At 39.7% G+C, this 24,942-nt stretch overlaps 1 protein-coding gene across 6 annotated transcripts in view; it reads left to right on the forward strand.

The window, feature by feature from the left end:
• Positions 1-24,942, forward strand: part of MCTP1 (multiple C2 and transmembrane domain containing 1) — a 292,805-nt gene that overhangs the window by 216,554 nt on the left and 51,309 nt on the right. For all 6 annotated transcript variants that reach the window (XM_052778226.1, XM_052778227.1, XM_052778229.1 and 3 more), the window contains one exon: positions 18,563-18,682. In XM_052778226.1, the coding sequence (XP_052634186.1) occupies positions 18,563-18,682 (120 nt within the window). The remainder of the gene's footprint in view (positions 1-18,562; positions 18,683-24,942) is intronic.

Here is a 24,942-nt window from a genome sequence, read left to right on the forward strand (position 1 = left end):
GCTGGGGTCTTTTTTTTTGGTCATATCTGTTTTATTACTCTTCTGTAGTATCTGTGAAGTGTCCATGAAATAACTAGAGTTAAGTTAGCAGGCCAGTGCAGGGGTGCTTGAGGTCTTTGGAATAATTTCAATTACTATTTAAGAGTAGTAAAGATGCTTAATAAGGTTTGTAGCTGTGAACATTTGGAGATGTGCTTTCACATCCTACTTTTGACATGACATGTTACTTTCTTTGCACATGTGTGTGTGTGTGTGTTAAGAAAGTAGAAGTTATGAAATGGCATCATGCTTTCTGTTGCAACAAGAAAAATTGAAAAGAAAAGAGGATTGGGTTGGGGAAAAAGAGGAGGAGAGGAAAGAGAACTACTTCACTTTGTTATGCTAGGTGGTTTCAGGCCAAATTGTTTTCACATATTGATTATATGATTTTTTAAAATAAAATCAGATGCAGTGTAATACCTATTGGTTTCTACCTGAATTGTAAGTCACAATAATTTCTATCTCAGCAGCCAGTATTGTTGTTAAAAGATAAGCTCTATTAACACACATTTACCTATAAAGGAAAAAAATAATCTTGATTGTAACTTGGAGCAGAGGGTGTTAGTATGGGCTTTGTCAAAAGCAGCACTAAAATCAAGAAGGGGATACCCTTTGGATATTTATTATGAAAGAAGTAGTAACGTCTTTATGTTGTCTTGCTATTCCCTAGAAAGCTAAGCCATCAAGTGAATCTGAGCCTGTTTATTTCACAGCTACTTTAATTTTACCTTTTTTTTCCTCTCTGTCTGAACGTTTAAAAAGACCTTTTCTTTCCAAGTCTATTTAAGCAATGCAAGACCTAAATCAATCCTAAGTGGCAACCACTTCTCACAGTGTTGTGTATGGCTGTGTGTTAATTAGCTGAAATAGATTATCCCCTGGTGTGTTGCATAGTGTTTGTGGTAACTTTTACTGTGCATAGTTTGCAGTGGATTTCATGTTTATTTTCATGTACTGAGGCAAATTCTCAGTATGTCTTCAAATTATCTCCTTGGGGGTGTTTTTTCCTGAGCTAATCCTGACAGACTCTCCCTGCCAGATATGCCCATCATCAAGAACAGGAGAACACTACACATGCAGGAACCTCTGTGCTTGGGGCTGTATGCAAATTTAATGCCCAGCTCATTTCTGTTTCTCTTACATGGATGACAGACATTTTAACAATAACTTTCACATTTCCCCATGGAAATCCCATTGTATTAGTGTATGTATATGAGCGCATACATGCATTTACTTTGTGTACGTGTTTGGATATAATACTGGGAACACCTATACTTGTAAATATGTTTTATGCCCTTTTTGTGTATTTACATATAGATAAAATGTATGTGAGAAAGCTTGTGTCAAGAATGCAGTCATCAAACAGCTCTTTATCAGAGATGTAGCTAGATCCCGGGGAGACTTATCAGATACTAAAAAATAGATAGGGTGGAAAATGTGATAAACAAGAAATTGACACTGAAAATAATTCTACAGCATTTGGGGGTTTCATGCCTTCATATGGTATCGAGAAGCAAGAGCATAGGAAATAAGCTTTTGTTTTCTGATGTTTGAAGCGGGCACAGTCAGAGCAAATGATATTCCAGCAATTGCAAATAGAGCTTTCTCCAGATATGTCACAATCTTTGTGACTGAAATGAATTCTCCCTGGTGCTACAGGTTTTGGAAGAGCTGGGAGTAGCTGAAGAGCTACTAACTTATTTTTTCTGCTTTTTAAAGGCAGTAACTGCAATGTGGGCACTTGGACATCAACATTTGTATACAGGTGCTGCAATAAAAAGTGACGTGACTGGCAGGGGTGCAGCACAGCATACCCGTGGTCCCTTTCTTCCTCTGTGTGTGCTTTTGTGTGCACATGCATGCCTCTTTCTGAAAGGAATTACAAGAAGAAGGGATTACATCCTTGTCCCAAACTGGAGGTGGGACATGTACCTGTTCCTTGATCTCTGTGAAAAAAACACTCGGTTATGCTGGTTTATATGTTTAAATATAGGTAGCACAAAAGTCACGCTTCAGAAGAACTTTGAAACAGAGAAGTTCCAGAAGTATGGAGAGAGGTTTTAAAGAGATTTTAAGACAGAGAATTCATACAGATAGTAAATACTATTTTTCCTTTTGCTGAGAATTTTTTTCTCTGGAAGTCCTGGTCTGCCTGTATGCCAAAGTTGTGTTTCAGTAAATCTTTTCTTCTTCTCTATTAGTCATCATTCACATTGCATTTTGGGGCATAAAAAGCCATCATTATTGCCATATCATTTTTTCTTTAGTGTACTATTACAAAATTTGGTGTGCTTTTTCTTCTGCTTGAGGTGGGAATGACAATTTCATGGTGGTCGTGTGCAGAAGAAAAACAACAAAAAACACCCACCAGCTAAATTATTCAAAGATTGCCATCACAGCTCAAGAAGTTCTGTAAAACTAATAGTAATATATTCAAGTATAAAAATACACTGTAGAAGTAATTCAACCAAATGTCTTTCTTTTTATTCTTAGAAACAAAATTGTTATTCATATGGAGAGATATAGCTAAACCTATGTGTAGATGTAGTTGCAAAATATATATATATAAAAATATGGTTTTCTCTACCTTCTGACACTACCTGATCTGAAGTTATATTAAGGAAAATTAAAGAAAGTATCTCATAATTGAGGTTCTTTCAACATAAGGTGTTACACCTCATCAATTTTAATGTTATTTCACAAATAATGAATACTATGTAGTAGTACTGAATAGTATGTAATAAAGTGACAGAAATGAAAGAAGTGATATAATTATCTGGTGGGGTTTTGACACTGCCTTTTTTTTTTGTAACTGTGTGGGTTGATTTGTTTTAAAATGTAAGAAGGACATACAACTTTCCAAAACTTCTGTTGCTTTGGCATGCTTTTTTACTTATTGGTGTTACTTCTCCTTTTTTCTTCATTATTATGCCCTCCTTTGTTTCAGATTGTATTTCTTCTGTTGCTTTCTTTATCTTTTATTGTGCTATATAATAACTTGCTACACCACTAGTTCTCAGGCTGTGATTTGTAGTCGCCTTCCATAGCGACTGCTTCCCAGTTATAAATCCATATTAAACAGCATGTATTTAAAAGTTTGATGATAAGGATGTGTGGTAGTCTGGAAGAAAATGTGATAATTTAAAATGGCCTATCATTTCAAAAGCTTGAGAAGCAGTGCTCTAGGCAGTACGGATTCACGGAGGTATAGCCATGTCTTGAATGATTTGAAGGTAAGGTGAATAACTCACGGCATGCTGTCTCATCCTTATATAGCCTGTTTCACAGTCAGAACATGTCTTTGTCCCTCTAAAGCAGAAACAAAAGAAGTTATCCACATTTCGGTGGTGGGGAGGGCCTTGGAGAACATGGCAGTGACTCCTATGGTACATCTTGTGCAAACGCTTTCTTGCGGCTGCTGCAGGTTAAGGATTTCACACTCTGCTATTATAGGCCATAGTGGGATCGTGTCTTGGGACTTAGGCTACCACATTATTTAATTTTTTTTTCACCTGTGTAGTGGTCAGTACACATGGTGGTTTGTCTCCTGGAAGTTGTACTGCTCGTTAACACATGCGGAGAAGCACTGGTGGGATATTTCAGGTAGAAAAGCTGTATAAGCAAGCCTAGAAGGATATCAAAAATTCTGTGATGCTTTCACAAGATTTCTGTTTTATTCAAAAAAAAAAATGCTTTCTGCGTTGTTTCTATAGCTTACTGACAACTCTTTAGTGTTAAATTATTCACGTTGCCTCAATATAGAAAACTTCATTGCACTGGGCCTTGATATAACATACTGGATGATATATATAAATATTTAAACAATGATGTTAAAGTGTTCTGGACAGTAATAAAAGAGAGTTTTTAGAAACTCCGATAGTTTATAGATTATTTTACTTATGCACTGCAGGATGGAAGGGCATCCAGACAGATTTTCACTGAGGTTTGTTACCTGTAGCATGATAAAAAGCCTGTAATGTTCAGAGAAGATGGTAAAACACCAATTGTTTCTCACTAAATTTCAAATTTCATTTGTGTTTACCCATATCTGTAAAGTCTTTTTCTTTATGTTTTCATACAATGTTCCAAAATTAACTACTGACTAGTTAACTGTAGATGCAGTATCAAAACAAAAGCCTCATGACTTTTTAATACTGTCTTACGCACTCTGAAATCATGTAGGAAAAAAGGATACTCTAATAAAGCAAAAGGAATAAGACCAAAAGGAAATTTTCCAGCCCTGTCTGTAAAATTAGAATTGTTTTCCTTTCAGTGAATGTTATGTATCATTTTCACCTGGGCAGAACAAGTACAAAGTAGGAGACAGCTTTTCTACTTTGTCTCGTTTCTTAACTGTGCAAAGATGTAAATGATCAAATGAGGTACAGAGCAATGAAACTTCATCCCAACAATGATATTACTAAATGATGTATGTGGCCCAAAGGACCTATGTAAAAGGTGTAAAAACGGAATTAAAAAATGTGTGGAGGAAAGATTACTGTGCTATGTAAATATACAGTTGTATCTGCATATGCATACGTATAAAATTACGTATGCATGTAATGTATATTTATCTCTTTGTCTGGAGCTCATTAATTTCTGTTTCTAGTTGGTATGTGTTATTTTTGGTGCCGTGACAGGTATCTTTCAGCTATGGTGATTTCTACCTCACCAGTATTTCAAAAAAAGGAACTGTGGAATCAGACACAAATATGTCTTTACTAGTTAAATTCCACTAAGAGTTTTCAAAGACCCAAGAAGAAGTTTCATGCTTTTAAGATGTGAAGAGAGACTATGAGAAGGGACTCTTGATAGTTTGTTCTATTTTGGACGAACTGTGCAGCTGTGAAACCCTTAATGAGGAAGACAGCTTTTGTGATTATCTCAGATCTCCGTAGAGACTTTTTCCAATAACTCAGATCCTGTTCTGGTTATACACCCAAATTCCTTCTTTCTACCTGATATTTATTATAGGTTATTTCAGCAGTGCTGTCTGCAGTTAAGATCTGTCTGTAATCTCAGTTGCCTTTGACTTTGTCAGTCTTCGAATTCTGGGGTTGAAACTTTTCATTGAGCTACTGTAGTTTATTTGTTTCTGGTGTACAAAAGTTATGTGCTCACCTTAAAATATTTGCAACCATTTTGAGGATGTATTTATATTTTTAAACTTACCAGGACTTCCTAAAAAGGAGTCAATTTCTGATGTCGGTGTTTTGCCCATTGTTTTCTGCCTGCACACCGACACATGTTGGCCAGCTCTTGAAAGCTGCCCTGCCTGTGTGTTGTGAGAGACATGTTAAATGTGTCCTTCTGGCTACCATCTTCTTGTATACACTCCTTTCCCCTGCTAGCAGCCTTGGTGCTCCATCCTGAAGCACTGAGGGCTGCAAATGGTCCTCCAGAGCCAGTGCCATGTCCAGAGATCGAGAGCTAGAAAATCCCCTGTGTTTTCTTTCTCCTCACCAGGCAAGAGAAAGGAATAGGGATCTTGATTTGAAACTAGGGCTTTTTTGAGGAGGGAGGGAGGAAGGGAACAGAAAGGCATCCCATTATAGAAAGGATGGGAATGAGGACAAGGGAGGGTTCTGCTGAGGATCGTGACAATGTGGGAACAGAGGCGAGAACGGGAGAAAGAGAGGAGAGAGCAGTTAGTGAGGTGAGAGCCAGCAGCGGAGGGTGAGCCAGTTTCCTTCCCGCGGGAGTTAGATAAAGATGTAGGAAAAAAGGGAAAGATGTCAATCAGAGCTGGTCAGAGGTCTGGTGAGAGTGAGCATAGAAGGGTAGAGGGGTCTATAACCGCCGGAATACACTTTCCTAGAGAACAGGTAGCTGAATTCCTGAGTCTTGCAAATAGCCTTGATGAGCATCAGCAAAACATTTAGCCCACTTTCAGATGCTGTTGTGAAGACAGTGGCCAAGCATTGCCATTATGCAGAGCCTTATCTCAAGTGGTAAACACTGAGCTGCAGCTCTGAAGAGCCAGGCCTGCTCACAAACCATCAGTCTCAGTGTGACAGGTCAGTTCCACAGTACCTTACAGCATTTTTAAAATCCCAGCTGAAACGGCCCCTGCCCTCCTCTCCCTGATGTCACCAAAAGCTTAGGTGGAAGTCAGGTACCGGGGGCTTAGAGAAGGAAGAGTGACATCGGAAGGAAGGTCTGCTCAAACCTCAAGTCTCCTTTCCTGTATATAATAAAAAAATAAGGTCAGTAATTACACCATACATACTTCAGCTGCTTCAACTATGAGAATCACAAGGTCAAGTCTCCATCTCGGGTTTTCAGGGTCATTATTTTGGCTTGCTAGCAATGCAGAAGTGAGTAGGGAGGTAGTTTTTCACAAGGGTGTAAATCAACAAAACCTTAGTGATTTTTGTGTTTGGGTAAGAAAATAGACTCCTTTTGCCCTATGGACAAATTCTTGTTCTGTTTCAAAGACCCTTTACTACTATAACTATTGCATATAGTATAAGAACTACTATAAAATTGCAAAAAATCTTTTAGAATGGGAAGCGGTAGGCAACTTAATAATGAGAGCTTCTGTAATACCATATTCAGCTGGTTTGGTTTCACTGGAAGATTCTGAGACTTGAATAGGCTGTTAAGGTATAGAAACCACGTGTTTATAATTCCAAGTCTTAAGTTCTGCTCACTTAAATTTGTGAAATGTCTAATTCCAGAGTTTGGTCCTTTGAAGGATAATACTTCTCTCCCTGGTATGTGTAGCACATTTAAACACACACACAGAGGCACAAAATCTGTCCTTGCTTTGACACTGGTGCTCTCGTTGCTACATTGTTTTGCAAAAAAGTTGAGAATGTAGCAATGGCTATTAAGAATGATGATACACTGTTCTGTAGATAGCAATAAAATACTCTACATTCCCCCATTCACCTTTTAAGGATGTGCTTTGAAATGAGCATCTATAAAATGTACTGTTCTTCACTGGTTAGTAAACGTTATTAATGATGCTGCTGGCTCAATAAATGGTTTTTTAGAGCTGTGGAACATTTCTATGTTAAAGTGCGGCTAAACATGTTGGAGTGGCAGACGTCTAAATAAATGAAGTGTAATGTTGCTGAAACAATGAACTACTGAAAGGTGAGGTAGATTCTGTGAAACATCATATATTTGGAGTGCAAAACCGCACTTCCTACAAGCTACTACAGCATGGAGAGAGATGATTGTAAAAAGGGAGACAGCTTGGGTTGCTGCATTTGCTGGCTGGAAAAAGTAACTATAAAAACAATAGGAAAGTTGCCAGGGCACACCTCTCTGTGCTAAATATGATTTAATGTAGTTTGTGGAAGTACAAATATAATTAAAATTATTACAGAGAAACAATTGGAAGGGCATGTTTGGTTTTTAATAGCCTGAAAATATACTTTTCCCTGTGGAAGCATTACCTCAACAAAAGCAGCAGGAAACAGCTTTCCACTTAGTATCATAAGAAAGAAAATCTTGTTTTGTTGAATTTGTTTGTCTTGACAAATTACATTACAGATTATAGATTAAAAATTTTATCTCTCAATGTATCTGGCAACAGTGAAACTTAAAAATCAGATTAAAAAAACTCAAAAATTTTTGTAGGCTGTTTAATTACGTGGTATGCTTTTTCTTTGTTTTGGATGGGTAGTGCTGTATCTAGCTTACTGGTGTCCATAGAGCTTGCTGTTACTGCTGTGAATTTCTGAATGTTGTCCACCTTTACTTCTCTTTCAGCCTTCACCTCACTTCTGTTTTTTCCAGCACCTTATATGAATGGTTTCTTAACTCTAGCCAGAATGTACAAGTTTTTTCTGTACTTCCTTAACAAAAAGAAGTCACTTTTGTTTTGCAAGTGTACCTTTGACCTATTTTTTCTTCATAGAGCACCACTGGTTTCTCTGAGATGTCAGTTTTGTTCTTGCCCTTGTTAAGTAAGGCGGTTAAGTGGGTATTTACAGAAACTTTTCACAAGACTGAAAGTGCATCAGCCATCCTTAGGTGTGACTAGCATATTTCTTAACCAGGTATCTGACTCCATGTCTCGTACAACTCCCCACAGTTGAGGATGATGCTCTTGCAGGAGATGCTGTATGAATCTGGTGCCACTCCTCAAATGCACCTGAATGGAGCTTTGCAGACCAGAGAAGTTTAGCAAAGGCTTGAAGAAGTAAACTCAGCCAAAGACTGAGTGCTGATACAGTAGTAACTGTCTTAGTTTTGTTTTAAATTATTTTTATTTATTCATTCACAACTGATTCTACCAAATTGTAATGTGATTGTTAATAGCCATCCTTGCACACCTTTGTGCTGTGTTTTACAATAAAAAGAGTCAAACTGAAAATGTACAGGTTACCTTACGTTTCATGAACTGTATTCTAACTACTGTTGTATTTATCTCATTGAAATATTTTGAGTTTGTACTGTTTACGCTAAAAGAAGAAGTCACTGTTTTATTTATAGTGCCATTTTTTAACTTCTACGTAGAAGGATGTGAACACACTGTAGCTTTCTTGGGACCTACTGTAGTCTACTAGAGAAAACTGCCAGCTAGAAATGAACTTGGTGAGTTTTATTTTGCATTTTGTTTAAAGAAAGCATTGCAGAATATAATTACAGCTATCCTACCAGGGAACTAAAAATACTTGCTTGTCTCAGTGCCCTCAGCCCAGGGATGGTATTATGACTACAGAATTCAGGTTGTTCAAATACCTGGCACTGCCTTGCTTTCCTGTCTAAACTAGTATTCTCTGCTGACTTCTCATTTCTACAACCTACAATCTTCCCCTGCACAAGAAAGTTTAGAGGCTTGGTAAATACTGAAGAAAAATAGATACCTAGCATGCTAACATGTAGATATCTCTGGCATCTAAATAACTTTAAACAGATCACTCAGGGCAGAAGTGGGAAATACTACATGGTGCCCATAGGGAAAAAGTAAAACACTGTAAAGAAACAAGAAGTTGGTAATATCAGCCCTGGATTAATATTAGAGTTGCAAATAGAAACAGGCACACATTGCTAGAGATGCTACACATAACTCTGCAAGTTTTCAGAACTGAAGTTTGTGGGGAAAGTCTTGACATCAGTGTAGGAGAAAATTAGAAAATTACAAGACAGACTGGGATATGAAGTTACAAACAGTGGTAAGGTAGCTGAAATGTATTAATATTCATTAAAATTTATTTACAAAGAAGCACATTAAAAGGTAGAAAGACATTTTCTTACATTGTGTGAACAACTTGCAGGTTAGGCCACAGGTACTTAAGGAAAGCTGGTCAGTGAAAGACAAACAAATCCTAGGCTTCTATTTATTTATTGTTTTACAGTTGTACCCAACCAATACTCCAGATTTCATAGAACAACAAAATTAAGCAGGTCATCAATCACAGGTATGAAAATCAGTTTGGAGAGCTTGCTAAGGTTGACTGATGGTCTTGAAAAGTTAAAATAAGCCAACATTAGACCAAGTTAGTTGATATCAAGTGATAGCTGATGGCAAGTGGCACCTCCTAAAATTGCTCCTAATATGTGAAAAAGATTTTAAAGAAAACACTAGGGAAATTTGAATGTTTACATGTATTAGTGCTCTAATGAATGCATGTTCTCATCATTTTGAAAAGCAGTGGCTCTGCCTCTTGATGATTCTTCTGTCATCCTGTTCCTTGGTGCCTCTATGTCTTCTTCCCCCCCTCCCCCAAAAAACCCAAACCCCAAACCAAAACGTATCACAATATTTTTAAGAACAGAGAAAAAACCAGAAGAAGCTGAAAAGTTGCTTGATTCAACCTTAATTTCAGCTCTGAGTGAAGTGACAGACTCAGCAAGGGATTTCTATGTGTGAACAGTTGACATCTCCGGGACATCAGAAAAACCAGAGTGTTGATGCAGCTATCTCCAAGTAGTTGTGGAAACGAAATTATAGCATTTAGCCCTAAGTAGAAGTTTAAGCCAGAGTACCTTCAATATAATAAGGGCAGTACAGTTGCAGTCTGTGAAACGAGCCTTCAGAACAGCTTGTGGAAGTGTCTCTGCTCTTCTATGGAGGCCAATATTTCTGTTTGTTCCAGACATGTGGGTGGTTATCAAATCAAAAATCAGTATTTTTGCATTTTATCACTGGAAATCACAGTCTGCCCATATACCTTAAACCACATGATTTTAGTCTTCATTCATACAATTTAAGTTTTACTGCTCTCCCTTTCACTTCTGACAGACAGTTGGCAAAGTGTAGGTTTTCCTACAACCAAAGGACGGACTTACTTTTTCAATGGCTAGGCTTCCTAATATCCTAATGGTCCATTTACTCCGATGGTGGTTATATGAGAATGAATAGTAAGGAGGGGTTGTTTAGCTTTTCTGTAGTACCAATAAAGACAAGCACAGATTAAACATTTGTGAGGTTTAAGTAGTTCGCATTCAGCTTTTTAAAGTAAGTAAGTGACTTACTTTTGTTTGGAAGAAGTAAGTCTGCAAGTCTTTTATATTCCAGTATTTGGGTAATGGTGACTCTTTCTACCCTATTAAGCTTTTTGTAGTGTTTTCTTAAAATGCTGAATGATCTTCCTTCATCTGCAAAAATGGATGAAGGATGAGGGAGCAGATTAAGAAAAAGTTAATCTGATGCAGTATGGGATGTAAATGAAAACACAGCATTTGGAACAACTTCCATATGGATGTCTGGGGAGTATAGCTGTTGTTTGGACTACAGTGGATGTACGGTGAAGCCGTTCTCAGTAAGCTAAAGAAGATACCCCAAATTTTTTCCCTATACCCAGCTTAATAGCTTTTGATAGGCAATGTAATTTTACAATCTTCAGGAATTTGGGAGGAACAGGAGGCAGGTTCAAAGCCTGTGAGCCCCTGCTCAGTATCTCAAGCTGTAAGAAAGGAAGGGGGCAATCCATTACACATAAATAGCTGTAGCTATCTAGCATGATCCATGTTGTGATTTTACACTTCTCACAAAGTCAACACTTTAGATTTTTATTCTAAAGTGTCACATACATTTACACTTTCAACAGTCCCACCCTCACAGCAGTGCAATTGTAACAAAGGAGAAATCTGCCAGATTACAAATTTTTGTGTAGAAGGAACATAAACATAGATTTGTGACATAGATCTGTGTGTGCGCAAAAAAAAGTAAATAATTATGTGAAATGCACTTTTTAGAAATTTCTTTTGTAGTATGACACTTCCAACAGAAATGGCATGTGTGGTTCTGTAACTGTTAGCCAATTTTTAAGGAATTTTAAAATTGGGAAGGATGGGATTGATTTCCAGGACAGGAAGAGGTATGTGCGGGGGGGGGGGGGGGTGTCAGAGTATATCTATTTAAAAAACCCAGAGAAAGACTGGACACTTTGAATTACAAAATGGCTTGAATCTTACAGCTGGTGACTACTGCTCTCAGCAGAACTGTGCTAAAAAGAATAGGTCAAGCTAAGAGTTATATATTAAACCAAAGCAAAATCAATCTGGGGACAGGCATTAAAAGCACTTTTTTACTTGGAAAATAATTAATGTGTAGAACAGTCTTCTAGGTAATGTCACTGAAACAAAGACATGGGTCATTCAGTAAACAGTTGGGTATTGTTCAGAAAATGCAGTATTAAAATGGGGTAGAGGTTCAATGAACCTAATAGCCCCATTCTCAGACATGCCTTTGATCTAATGTATCCTAGTTGGGCATTTGTTACTCGATGCCAGTTGTTATTGCTCATAGGGCAAACACTATCAATTTCTCTTAGTTTGTCTCCATTTTAGCAGTCTGAGAGAACAAATCCATGTTGGAAGTGCCCTAAGAATGGCAAGAGGCTGCGTGTATGGGAACAGCTTCAATGAACCATATTATGCCCTTCTAATTTTAACCTGGATACTAACTATGCAGCTATAATAATGCAAATCAGCAACTCTTAAGGGAAAAAAAATGACCCAAGAGATTCCACATTTTGTAAATATTTACCAGGAGGAGGGTCATTTTTATTTCCACCTAAGTTTTGCTACGTGAAACTGGTTACAGGGATACAAATTTTATATCCGTAATTCATGTGCTGTTTAAAATGGCACTGCATTCCTGCTCTGAGGTTCACGTTCTTGGAATTGTTGGCATTCTCAAAGCAAAGTCATAACATTTCTGGAAAATGATGTGAAACATCAGTTAAAAGTTGTAAGGAAAAAAATAAACAAAATTTAAATGAAATTTTCAAGATTTTAACTAGAACGTTTTATCAGTGCTGACAATCTTGTAGAGACTCAGGTAGCTTGCAATATGATGTGACTGGACAATAATATCATCGTGAAGATTGTTCAGATGAAATAACTATCCAGTTGTAGTTATGTTTCAAAAACAAGCTGGGTGGGTTGAAGCACATCAGGTGAGTCACATCTAATTGTCAGACTTGTTTCTTTAATAACTAGTGGTACACCACGCTTAGGTGAAAGAATTGAGGTGAAGTAGGACCATGGGTTTGTTGTACAGGTTATCAACATGGAAAAACCATGACTAGAAATGTCCTACCTAGTAAGAAAAGGATTTTTTTTTTTTTTGCGGAGTGTTCTTCTAGATATGGGACCCAAGTGCTCTAACGAGAGCTACTACAGGTCTTTAAATACAGCAAAAGCCTCATTGAGACTGGGTTTAAAATAATACGTCATCCAGTCCGTTAAGATCTGATTATTATTTACCATGGAAGCATCTCCAGTTTCTTTTTCTACGTGAAATAAATAGAAAAAATGAGAGTAAAAATCTAAACCACAGTGAACTGGATTGTTCTAATTCCAGCAAAGAGAGAGAAGATGTAGGAAATTCCATAAGTTTGTTTCTGAGTTCAAGGAAAATTTCTTACAGGATCAAAAATAATAATTATTCAGCATTTCTCAGACTACCAAGACCTCAGGCATTTAAGAAAGAGAACCAACACTAATCCAGGGTTGCACTGGAAATCTGTCAAAATAAAGCAGGCGGGAATGACATGAATTTGTTTCTGTATTTTTTTTACACATTCCATGCTTTTGCTATTTTCAAGTTGACTTTTGCCTCTTTAAAGAAAAGGAGTAACAGATAAAGTGTTTTAGACTCAAATCTTTCAGACTGCACCTTCTCCTGGCACTCAGGTAATTGGAACTGAAATTGCAAGACTGCTGAAAAAAACTGTTGGAGGGTGCTTTAGAATATGTTCAAAAGGCACATTTCTTCCAGACTTACCTGAATGAGGGCACTGCCTTTGAAATGGATTCCCATAAGTGTTTACATTAATACTAGTGTGTTTGAGATCTGATACAGCTAAAGGAAATACTTCCTTTTTAATTTTTTTAATAGAAGTGTCATACCCGATGAGAGGAGCTGTGATTGCCAGAGGTAACTGGCTAATTTTGTAATGGAAGAAGCTACTCACTCTCCAAGGTACAACAAAAAAAATATTTTCTAGTGTTTTGTAGTATAAACACCATGCAGGATTTTACTGGAGCCTTAAAACCTGCATACTTAGTAGACAGTCTGTACCATGCAGATATGTGGGTTATCCTTCATTCTTTCTAGTCTTCTGAGAATACATCCTAGGGATAAAGCCTCAGGAAATACAATTGTCCTTTTAAGCTTAAAGGGTAAATGGGTGATCTTGTGATTAGAGCATAGTGTTTGGAGCTGCAGATGTGGGCTCTGTTTGTGATTGTGCCAAAACACCGTGCAGCCAACTTCTGCATTTCCAGGGTAATCAGGAGTTGGGTAATGCACATAATGCAAGGACATAGGTAATATGTAAATGAGGCTGTAAGGATCTTCTTTGAAAATGATCAGAGAAAGCCACAACTTGAAGAGGAGGCTGCAGTAGGAGTGGCATGCCCTATGTGACACGAGGGTGGTGGGAATGGCCATATCTCACCATACCGCCCCAAAAATTACAGCTCACGACTCTGGGTGCTGCCAATGCAAATCTCAAAGGCTCTCGTGTCAGCCTGGGGCTGGCAGGGTGGCTCATCCACGGAGACGTCCCCTTCTCCATCACCACCAGGAGAAGCCCAGGGAAGCTGAGAGGCTGGCGTGCTGTCAAGCCCCCTTTACGTTTTCGCCTTGATGTCAAGGTTGGTGTGAGGCTGCAGGTTCTGGAAAGCTCCCTGCATGTCAGCCGGGAGCGTCTTCCACTCGCTCCTCTGGCTTTCACCAAACCCCGGCATTTCCGTGGAGTAAGTGGTTTCTAATTTTTGTCAGAAAGTTCTCAAACAGCGGTACGCTCCCTTGTCGTGTGCTCTGCTCTCTCCTGCACCTGAGGATGTGGGTCAGTGTCTCCTGCATGGGGTGCTCCGCTTTTTTACGTGCTCTTGTCTGCTGGCAGTCAAAACAGAAGCAAATGGAAAAATAAAAAGAGCTGGGAAACACAAGGGTTAATGCTCTGAAGTCTGTGGGTGCAAACAGGGTTCTGTTAAAAATGAAATGAAATTGGGTGGAGGTAGATAAAAAGAAATCTGAAATAATTGTTCTGTAGAATATGGCCTTTCCACATAGGCAGAAATCTTTCTCTTCACTTCTGTCTGAAGAGAGAGTCAAATAGAGAATCTCATCTCTTAATTAGAAAGAAAAATACTCATCAAACACATCTCATCACTGGAAAGCTAATGATCCACAGCTGCTAGTCTGAAAGGGCAGGCTTTTTTTCTGAACAGTAGGAAGTGTTAATCATTTTGGATGAGATTTCTTTTTAAAATATACTGTAGTTTGCAAAAGAATAGGATATTCAATATTCTAACTTAAATTATTTTTTGAAGTGTTGTACACCAGGGATAGTGTCATGTGTCTCCCTGAATGATCATTTAATGCATGTGTCTCTCACTAAGAGTATCAACTGATGTGATGTTGTAAATGGCCAGTTCATGCCTGTGACTCTGAAAATCTTGATCTCATGGGGGAGAAGAAAAAAAGTCCTCCCTTATATTCTTCTGTGTAGGAAATGGCAGTTATATTAAACTGTAACCTTTGAGACTCCCACTCCTCCCTTAAAATAGTTGGCTTGTTTCAGTAGTGATGAGGATCCTTTTTTTAGACAGAGTTAGAGCCATTATTTCCTTGGAAGAGATCATACCAGATACAGTCCATGTTCCACTGGATGCTTTATAGGCATGGGCAAGTCCCAGAACTGCCCTTTTACACTTGTTCTTAGCTTTTCTGGATTATTTTTTTTCCCCTATACTTGCTTAATGGATGGATATGTAGGTTTGCCTCCTGCATTCATGCATGAAGTGAAGGTTTCTACATACCACTTCCCTTCTTCCCTCTCCCCACAGCTATCAGGCCCTTTATGCCTAAGAACTGAGCCCCTGGATTTTCTTGCTGTTCTGCACCAGATTTTGGGTTTGCTCATGTTTACTTAAAAGTTTTGTGTAATACTGGGAATCTGCTTGTTTTCTCCCACGTGCATTTCATGAGTGCATTTCTCTTCTGGGGAAGACAGTGAGGCTATTTCACTTGCAGTGCCATCACTGTGCTGGTCTCGCACAGCACACATCTCATTTGTGTTGCAAATATAGAGTCCCTGTTTTCCTAGTGCCTGGCTGAGACAGGTGCCTGAAAGGAGGAACTGGTTAAAATTCAGCCAGACTAGATGGAAATTAAGGTGGCAGGTCAGCAAAATCATCTACAGGAGATGACAGGTGTAATAGCCACATTTTTGAAAGGTACGTCCATACAAGTTGTAAAGAGATAATATCTTAATAGAATATTTTACTGGCCTACAGAGTACAGTGCTGTAAGGAATTAATACTCTGGCACTTAGAAACTTCACGTGAGGAGTGTTTGAATGGGAACTCATTGATGTTCTGGAGAACAGGGTACATAATGACCATGTTCCACAGTCTCTGGTCAGGTCCATATCTCCTGAGCCTGTCTAGGTTGCTGGCTTCTTTTCCATGGAGCTGGTGATTGTTTGGATATTACTTGATTTTCTTTCCATCTTTCTAACCAAAGTTCAGATGGAACTGTAAGAGAGACTGTATGCATTGCCATTTCTCAACAGGTAATCTCTAGTATTTGCTTTTCTGATATTTGGGTGCTGTTCACCAACTTGCAGAACTCCCTTCAGCGTGTATCCATTGACTCAGGGTGTTTCTGGGGTTAAAGTCTGCAAGGATTTTTTGCTTTTTTCTTTTGAGATGCTAATTCTGTTGTAAGTTGGCTATATCAAATTTACTGCATCAAATCCACATAGATCTTGCTCTCAGGATAGTTAGCAACCTCATAGAAGAACCCTCAAATTCCGTGAGCTGTTGTTTGCTTCTTATTCATTACCATTTCTAACAGATTTCCTTTTAAACTAAACAACCTAAAAAAGGCAGTTTTCTTTCAAATGAAACACCATTAGAAGTGCCTATATCCTCTTATGTATGTCACACACACTGCTTTTTCAGTTCTTTCAGTATTTACCATGTTTGTCTTGCAGTCTCACAGGACTTCCATATACATAGCATTCAGTGATAGAAAGTAGGGGGTTGAGGTAAGTTAGCTGATCTTGAGAGAGCAGATTACTTAAAATACAGATTTTTTTTCTTTTATGTGGGAGCTTGAATTTGGTAGGAGCATTTTGTTTTAACTGTAAACAAAAATCCAGCAGAAGACTATTAAAATCCCCATTTTTTACTTACTCGGCTTGTATACATCTTGGCGACTGATTTGGGAAAGTGATCCACTTTTTAGTTTGCCTAGGTATTGGCATTGCTTTAGATTTGCTAGTTCTGTGGCACACCACCTTCATTCATTTTAGTAGGTGGTAAAACCACAAATATTCAAAAGCTTAACTATTTGGATTAAAAAGGCTTAGCAAGATTTCTGGGTGTATATCCAGCTGTGGTACATAGTGTGATTTGCTATAATACTTTCGTTTTTGTCATATTAGAAGAAAACAAACCCAAGTTACATCTGGAGATGGCTAAAATAAAGAGGGGTTTGTTCATAGGAAAAACTGGATGTAAAAATGGTTTTAGTTTGACCCCATCTAAGTCCAAATACTTTTAGTTCGTTCCTGCAAACCAATAATTTTGTACCAGCACCAGTAGGGAACAGGACCCAGCTGGATGTCTCTCTGCCAGACAGCTACGGGCTCTAACAAATGCTGAGGGCTTCCAGGCTTCAAAAAAGTCGGCTCTGTACCGCTCGATGGGTCTGAGGCCGAAGTCCGGTGTACGAAGCTTGTCAGAGCTCCATGGCAGAGAGCTGGCGGTGGGGATGGGTTTCTCCCGGGGTGCGATGCCCGTGTGGCCCCAGTGCTGGAGAGCAGCCCCAGTTATCGAGGCGCACATCGCTGGGAGACGGCACTGACGTGCGGAAAACAGACTCCACAATCAGTGAGATTGTAAAGTAGGTATGTTTATTCAGCGCTGGGCCGCACGGGGGGTAGTCCCACCAAAGTCGTGCGCGCCGCACTCGGCAGTTTGTCTCAAGTTTATACAGTCAAGTGTTACATATTCACAATACACCTATACATATGCATGACCTATCCCCGCTCCATATTAAAATTAGCTCCGAGAGGTCATTTCCATAGTCTCCTCTCAACTGCGCTCGCGCAGTGCCTCTTTATGGTGGTCGTCTGGTGGTCGCAGAGATGAAGATAGATGACTCCTCTTCGTCACCGCTAGTAACCTTTTTTCTTGCGCAGGCTCAGCCATTTCTTGCTATTCACCCAAGCCGCAAGACCAGTCTTAGCTGGCTCTTGGGGCCTGCTCCTGCTTCTTATCGGGAGCTGTCTCTACCTCATTGGCTGGTCCTTGGGACTAGCTCTTCTTATCAAAGACTGTCTTTGCCTCAGCTAATTTCGACAATGTAAGCGCTAAACATCATCCTTCATCCCCCCTTATTATGTCTACTGAGATTCTTTTGACTCCCCTTGTCTCAGGCACCTTGGCCATGCTCCCGCCAGCCTCCAGCCATGGAGTGCTCGAGGTGTTTTGAGCAAGTACTTCAACAAATCAAAGTTTTCGAAGAGGTGGACTTAGGTGGCTTCTCGGCATTCCTTTTAATCCCATTTTCTGTGATTCCGTGGTTGGTACTGTTTTACCGTGCTTTCATTAAAATAGTTGTACGTTTTTGCCTATTAGTGTGATTTTTTGCTAGCTTTCTATGCAAAAGATTTTTTCAGATTTGGTTGTGATGTTTACTTGTTTGTGTGACATTCCTGACCAAGCTCATTCTTCTAAACAGCAGATTAATTTCTATTCATGGAAATAACTAACCTTTTCTTTCTAACATTGCGGTCTTAATTTTATGCCATTTTGCATTATTTTGTCCACATAATCATTATTTTATGAGAGAACAATTAATTTTCCTCTCAGACTACACTGTTTTCCTTTTGCAAGAATTAAGGTGTGAAGGAATGAAAAGTGCAGCAGTTGTGTCGTGAAGGTAGGTGGGCAGTCAGCAAAGTGGTTAAACAACTTTCCTGCCTAAGGAGAGGTGGGTTTCTTTAGAATTGTTTTAATTTGTTGGTCTTAACTGTGCACAAGAGTTTAATGTAATGCTGATTTGAATCACTTTTTTTCCTGCTCTGTCTTCTAGCTTTTTCTTTTTGTGGTCTGGAACTTTGAGCTCTACATGATACCACTGGCTTTGTTGTTGCTGCTGGCATGGAACTACTTCTTGATCGTATCAGGGAAAGATAACAGGCAACATGATACAGTAAGTCTTCTCTACTTCAAGCGCATACATGTCCTTTTCTCTTTTTAACTAGATAAAATTTTGTAACTGAGTTTAAATATGATATCTTTTTGAAAATGTCTTGATTCACAACGCTCGATGGACAATTTTCCCACCTGCAATTTAATTTTTCTCCAGCTGTCCAATAAATGTGTCTGTTTTTGTTGAAAATGTCATGTAAAAATACAGCAGAACATGTACTATCCTCAGAATCTGGTTTGTGTGGGAGCAGAGATGAGAGGCTTGCTGGTCAGGAGAAGGCAAATTCTTTGAAAATGGTTTTGTGTGGCTAAGTCCTTATGTTGCAATTTTTTTTTCACTTATTGAAGTTAAAGGTTAAAATGATTCCAAATTGTTAACAGTTTCAGAACGTATCACATTTTATTGGATTTCACAGTTTATCATTAATATGTTACCATTCATTGAGCTTAATATAAGCTTTTCTTATTCTCTTCTCATCTAATGCCATCATTTGATTAAATGCATGTAGTTGGGATATGAAGTAGCAAATGTTTACTAATAACTGCCATTTATTAATAATAAAAGCATAGTTCAGATTTTCAGAAGTACATATCAAAAGTTGAAGCTGTATTCTATGCTGTGCAAATTTTCTAGTATCCAGGCAGCTTACAGATTTCGCATGTGTTTTATTGCTAAGCCTTATGAATTTGGTATTCGTATCTGTATTCGTATCCCAAAAGCAGTATTCTGTCTAGGACATTATGATCTGGATGGATAACTGGATGGGTGGAAAAAACACAAAACAGGTTAGGTAATTGGTCTCAGAGGATAGTGGTTAATGGAGGTTGGTAAGAAGTGGAGTACCACAGTGCACAAGGACCTGTCCTGTTTAACATCTCTATCAGTGACCTGCAGGAGGTAACAGAGTGCACTCCTATCAAGTTTTTGGGTGACACCAGGCGTGTGGGACCGGTTGATAACCTGGATCTGCCAGTCAAAGAGCCCTAGGTAGGCTGGAGAAATGAGCCAATAGGAACCTCATGAAACGCAAGAAGGAAAAATGTGAAGTCTTGTTCTCGGGCACGAATAACCCCTTGCAATGATGCAGGCTAGGATTGATTGGGAAGCAGCTGTCTGAGCTGGGCCTGGGCATCTTGGAAGACAGCAAGGTAAACATGAGCCAGCAACATGCCCCAGTGGGAAGAGGGCCTCCGGCACCCCGGGCTGCATTAACAGCAGCACAGCCAGTGGATGGAGGGACGCCATTATCAGCCCTTGTTAGACTGCATCTAGAATAGTGTTCCATTTGGGGCACCCCAGTTCGAGAAGGACACTGATTAACTTGAGCGAACTCAGTGGAGGGCTACCAAGATGATGCGGGGCCTTGAGCACTTGCCCTGTAAGGAGAAGCTGAGGGAAGTGGGCCTGAAAGAGCCTGGAGAAGAGAAGGCTTCAGGTGCCCTGAAGAGCAGCCCTCCACTACCTATAAGGAGGTTATCAAGAAGATGGAGCTAGACTCTTCACAGTGATGTGTGGTGGAAGAGGCAACAGGCATAATTTGAAACAAACGAGGTTCAGACTGGAGAACCTTTTTTGCCATGATAATTGTTAAGCAGTGGAAGAGGTTGCCCAGGCAAGTTGTGCAGTTGCTGTCGGAAGTTTTCAGGACCGGACTGGATAAAGCTCTGAGCAACCTGACCTGACCTCATGGCTGACCTTGCTTTCAGCAGGAGGTTGGAGTGCCTTTCCAGCCTGAATGATCCCATGACCCTAATGTCTAGCAACTGCAATTATTAATGACCAGAGGAACTGATACAGCCCTGATCCGGGCACTGGTATTACCTGTCTACATCACTAAGACTGTTATGCTTCCAAGGGCCATCTAAAATTAAGGGTGGGGATGATAGAGGTATTCCCTAATCCCAAAGGTTGTTACATTTATGGAAAAAAGCCTAAGATCAAGATTTAAAAGATGCATTACTTAAATAATGGCCCTTAGTCTCCTACTGCCTGAAATGCTTAAAGCTTCTCAACCTGAAGATTTTATGAGTAACTGAAATCCCTTGTGAAAGGAGAGATTTCACTTGTGAGCTGCAATACACTTCATTTCTCTCTGAAATACCACCTGCCTGTGAAGATTAATTGGGTCATGTAACTTTTCTAACAAAATAATGAAGCTATTGATGGGCTCTCTGTTGAGGACACCAAATGCTGCTTTAAAAATGTTCCTCTTTGTGAGATTGCTTCAGACCAAGCTATACAGCTTATATCAACCAATCATGTTCATCCCAAGTATTTGATATCTGTGCTGTTAATTACTATTTTTTGTTTAGGTTTATCACAAGTAAGTTGGGACCACATTTTTAATGATTTGAGCTTGGTTATCATCATGGTGAGCATCTGTCTTCTGTGAAGTGATCTTCAGACTTATTGGATGCCTTTCTAATTAACTCACAAATCTTCAGTAATATCACAAGTCCTTAGCTCAGGTCATTAGCACAGTATCATTAGATTAGGAGTCATTTAAATATTTCTGTTTTCTTATGCAGAGTGTAAATATTAACTAAATTAATTAGGCAGTGTTTCCTAGTGGCTAGAGAACGCTTCAAGATTCACATGATCTGGCTTCTGTTCCCAGGTCTCCAGAGATTTCTTGCGTGCCTCAGTGAAATCAGTGACTACTTACCTTAGGAATATCGTATGTCTTCAGAAGTTACTTTGAAATCCTCAAGCTAATGATAAGACAAAAAGATAAATATATTTGTTAACTTTTCTTAATTAATACTAGACAAGCATAGTTAAAAATTGTATGCACTTTAGGCTTGTTTCATGTCTATGAAAAATACTTAAATTTGGGACCTTCAAAACTAGCTCAGAACAGTTAGTTTCCATTGTAATATCCCTACAAGAAAACAATTATCAATTTTATCTACAATTCAGGTGTTAGGGACTGTAGTCTTCTGCAGGTCAATGAAATACTGATCCCTGAGTTTCTGTCTGGATATGGTAGATGGACCAGCCTTAGCTCATCCTTGTTTGACTCTCTATAGACAAGGTATCATTTGATGTGTCTGCTTGGGCATCAGTTTCTTTGAAGTAGTTTGGAACTTATTTTCTCGTGGACTAATTCACCTGCCAAGTGGTCTGGGTTACTCCGTCATAATATGAGCCCACGCTGCTCGTTTGAATGTGCGTATGATTATTTTGCCATTAACTCCGACTCCTAATAAGTTATATGTGCAAGTCCTTTCTTGAATTAAAAGTGCAATGAGGTTGGGGCAAGGGGGGGACCCGAGTGTATTTACTAATAGGAGATAAGTCTATTGGAAAGTCAGACAAAGAGGTGAAGCAGCATATTAGGCATTACTGTTTTCGTGGGCTCGGCTGGACTCTCTTTGTAGGACTGATTGTCACTGTGGCTTTAGTCAAACACTGGCACAAGCTTAAAAGAGAAGCATTGGATTCCCTATCTTTTATACATTTAGATCAAGATTAGATGTATTTCTGGAAGATATGCTTTCATCAAATACAAACTCTTGCATTAAATGTTGGTGTAAGCGGATGTAAATAGATGTCGACTTCGTGGACGGTTCTCTAAATGAATCTGTGAGAATTCAGAACTGATCTAAAACGGATGGACTTCTGGAATTTAGTCATGTAGCAGGTATAAAAAATCACAGAATAAATATTTCCTTCCAGTATTAAGCAAGGAAAAATATCAGTAAAATGGCATTCTTAATGCCTTCCTCTGAATTTTGCAGTAACATTTTTGCCTGCAGCTTACCTAGCTGCTTTCTCCAAGGATCCTTGCATTTCCTTATACTTGTACTCCTAAATATCTGACCTCCCGAAATAATTTTTTAGCGCAACTGCCGTTCTCGTCTTAAACCGTCACCACCTAAACACACAAGACTAGAACTGAGTGGACCTTACCGCTTTTATTTTTTTTTCTCCGCCTTTTTTCCATCATCTTGTTCACATCCTCTGAGGGAGAGGAGAGGTATCAGCTGCTGCCACTTTTCTATCCCCGCTGCTCCCTGTCACCTGTGTATGGCAGGCACAAGGTAGCAGAGCACGGCATGGTGACAGTCCGCTCAGGATACTCAGGGAGAACAACGATAGAGGGAGAGCAAAGGACTGGCTTACTTCAGCAGCCTTGACTCTCTGGGAACCCCAAATCACATCTTACAATAGATGGACGAACAGAAAAGTTCATCCCACCCAGCTGTAATTGAAAGACTTCTAGATATATCCAAACTAACAGAAAGTATGCTGAGGTTTAAAGCTTCTTTTCAGTCTTTTTTAAGAAACTGCTTAATATTTTGATGTTTTCAAATGTGTTGTACAAAAACCCCTCACCTTTATAGCTTGGAGAAAACAGCAGCACTGCTGTCTGGCGTCTTTTTTTCACTTCTATTTCTAAGCAAAACTCACAGTTATTAGAACTGCATGAAGTTAGTGGGAAAAAAGGTCTTTCTTTTTTCCCTGCTTTTCTACTTCAGGCTGTGTTCTGACTGCCTGCTGGAGCTGCCTAACTTAAGGAACGGTCAGATAATCCCTCAAAGTGATTAAAAATGTTCCCACTGTCCAGCTGCTCTTGTACTCTTCCCTGAGATGAAGCAGTTATTGTGTGGTTGGAGTGTCGTATTGCAAATGAAAAAAACTGGTTTGCATAGTTATCAATTTATTTTTTTTTCCCTGTGTATGTAAACCTGACTACCACAATTAGGACAAACCGTGACAGTCTCTCAGCTGTTGGGCCATAACACTTAACTGCTGTAACAGGCACATTGCATCTCCTCTGGTGACACTGCAAGTTCTTGTTCTTCCTTGAGTAAGCAGCAGGCAGGGAGCCCAGGTTGTCTTCTCCTTGATCCTGCCATTGAGGAAGAAGGGCTGGAGGATGAGTGGACAGATCTGGCAGGTCAACAACCAGTCGCACAGCTGTTACTGACAACAGGCACTTGTTTTTTACAACTATGGGATCCTCTTTGAGGATTGAGGACTGCTAGGAAGAGGCAAGATCCACCTCACTAAGTGGGGCAAAATCTTCTTTCCCAGAAGGCTGGCCAACCTGATGAGGAGAGCATTAAACTAGAAATGATGGGGGAGGGAGGTGGTGAAGACCCACAATCAAGTGAGGAAGTGGTGGTCTGAGTTGGGAAGCAAGGGGTGCAGGGTGAAGTGGGCAGGAGAGACCTCAAAACCAACCAAGCAGGGCAGAGGGGGCCCACCTCAGGTGTACGCACACAGATAAGGAAATGCCACCCTGGAAGAGGCTCTCACATCCCTTCTGAGAACCCAGCATGCCAGGGGGTTTCTCCCTGAAGTGCCTGTACATTAGTGTGCACAGCATAGGAACCAGTAGGTGTTAAGAGGTCCACGTGGAGCTACATGCATACATGATCACTGGGACAGGGTGGGATTGCTCGCATGACCATCATGCCATGGATGTATACTGGCTCTTTAGTCAGGACAAGACGGGAAGGTGAGGAAGGGGAGTTTCACTTCAGCCCAGCAAAGAGAAGGTGGTGAAGGGATCAGAGCATCTGGCATACAAGGAGAGGCTGAGCAAGCTGGGACTGCTCTGCGTGGAGAAGATGAGGCTCAGGGGGGATCCTGATGATGTCTATAAATACCTGAAGAAAGAGGAAGAAGAGAGAGACAGGCACTTCTCAGTGGTGTCCAGTGACAGGACAGTATCAATGGGTACAAACCAAAATACACGAAATTCCATCTGAGTGTGGTCACTACCTAGGACAAGGCTGCGCAGAGAAGTTGTGGTCACTTCCAGTGACCAGTAGATCCATGGAGATACTCAAGACCTTACTGGACATGGTCCTGGGCAACCTGCTCAGAGGTGACCTGTCTTGAGTAGGGGGGTTGGACTTGATATCTCTGCTTGAGTAGGGGAGTTGATCTCAAGATGTCCCTGCCAACCTCTGCCACTCCGTGATTCTCTGACTGAAGGTACTAATCTTTCTCTCCTTTTGGTCTATTATTTGTTAGGGGTTTTTTCCAAGCAATTTAAAATTTAATAGAAGAACAATGCACATGCCTGGAGTTACCTATGAATGTTCTTCTGCCATATATACCCCTGTGGAGGAGAGGTTTAATCACTTCAGTTCACATCCTGCCTTTATAGTTAATACTTAGAGCCTTTAAGGAAATATTAAATAGCTAATTTCCTCTTGAAGTTTCAAGTTGCACATGTCATTGCATAGAAAATGATGGTGAGCAGCTGGGAGTTAATGTGCCATACACAAATTCTTATGAATCTG

The sequence above is a fragment of the Harpia harpyja genome, chromosome Z, assembly GCF_026419915.1.
Source record: "Harpia harpyja isolate bHarHar1 chromosome Z, bHarHar1 primary haplotype, whole genome shotgun sequence".
In the NCBI taxonomy this organism is placed as follows: domain Eukaryota; kingdom Metazoa; phylum Chordata; class Aves; order Accipitriformes; family Accipitridae; genus Harpia; species Harpia harpyja.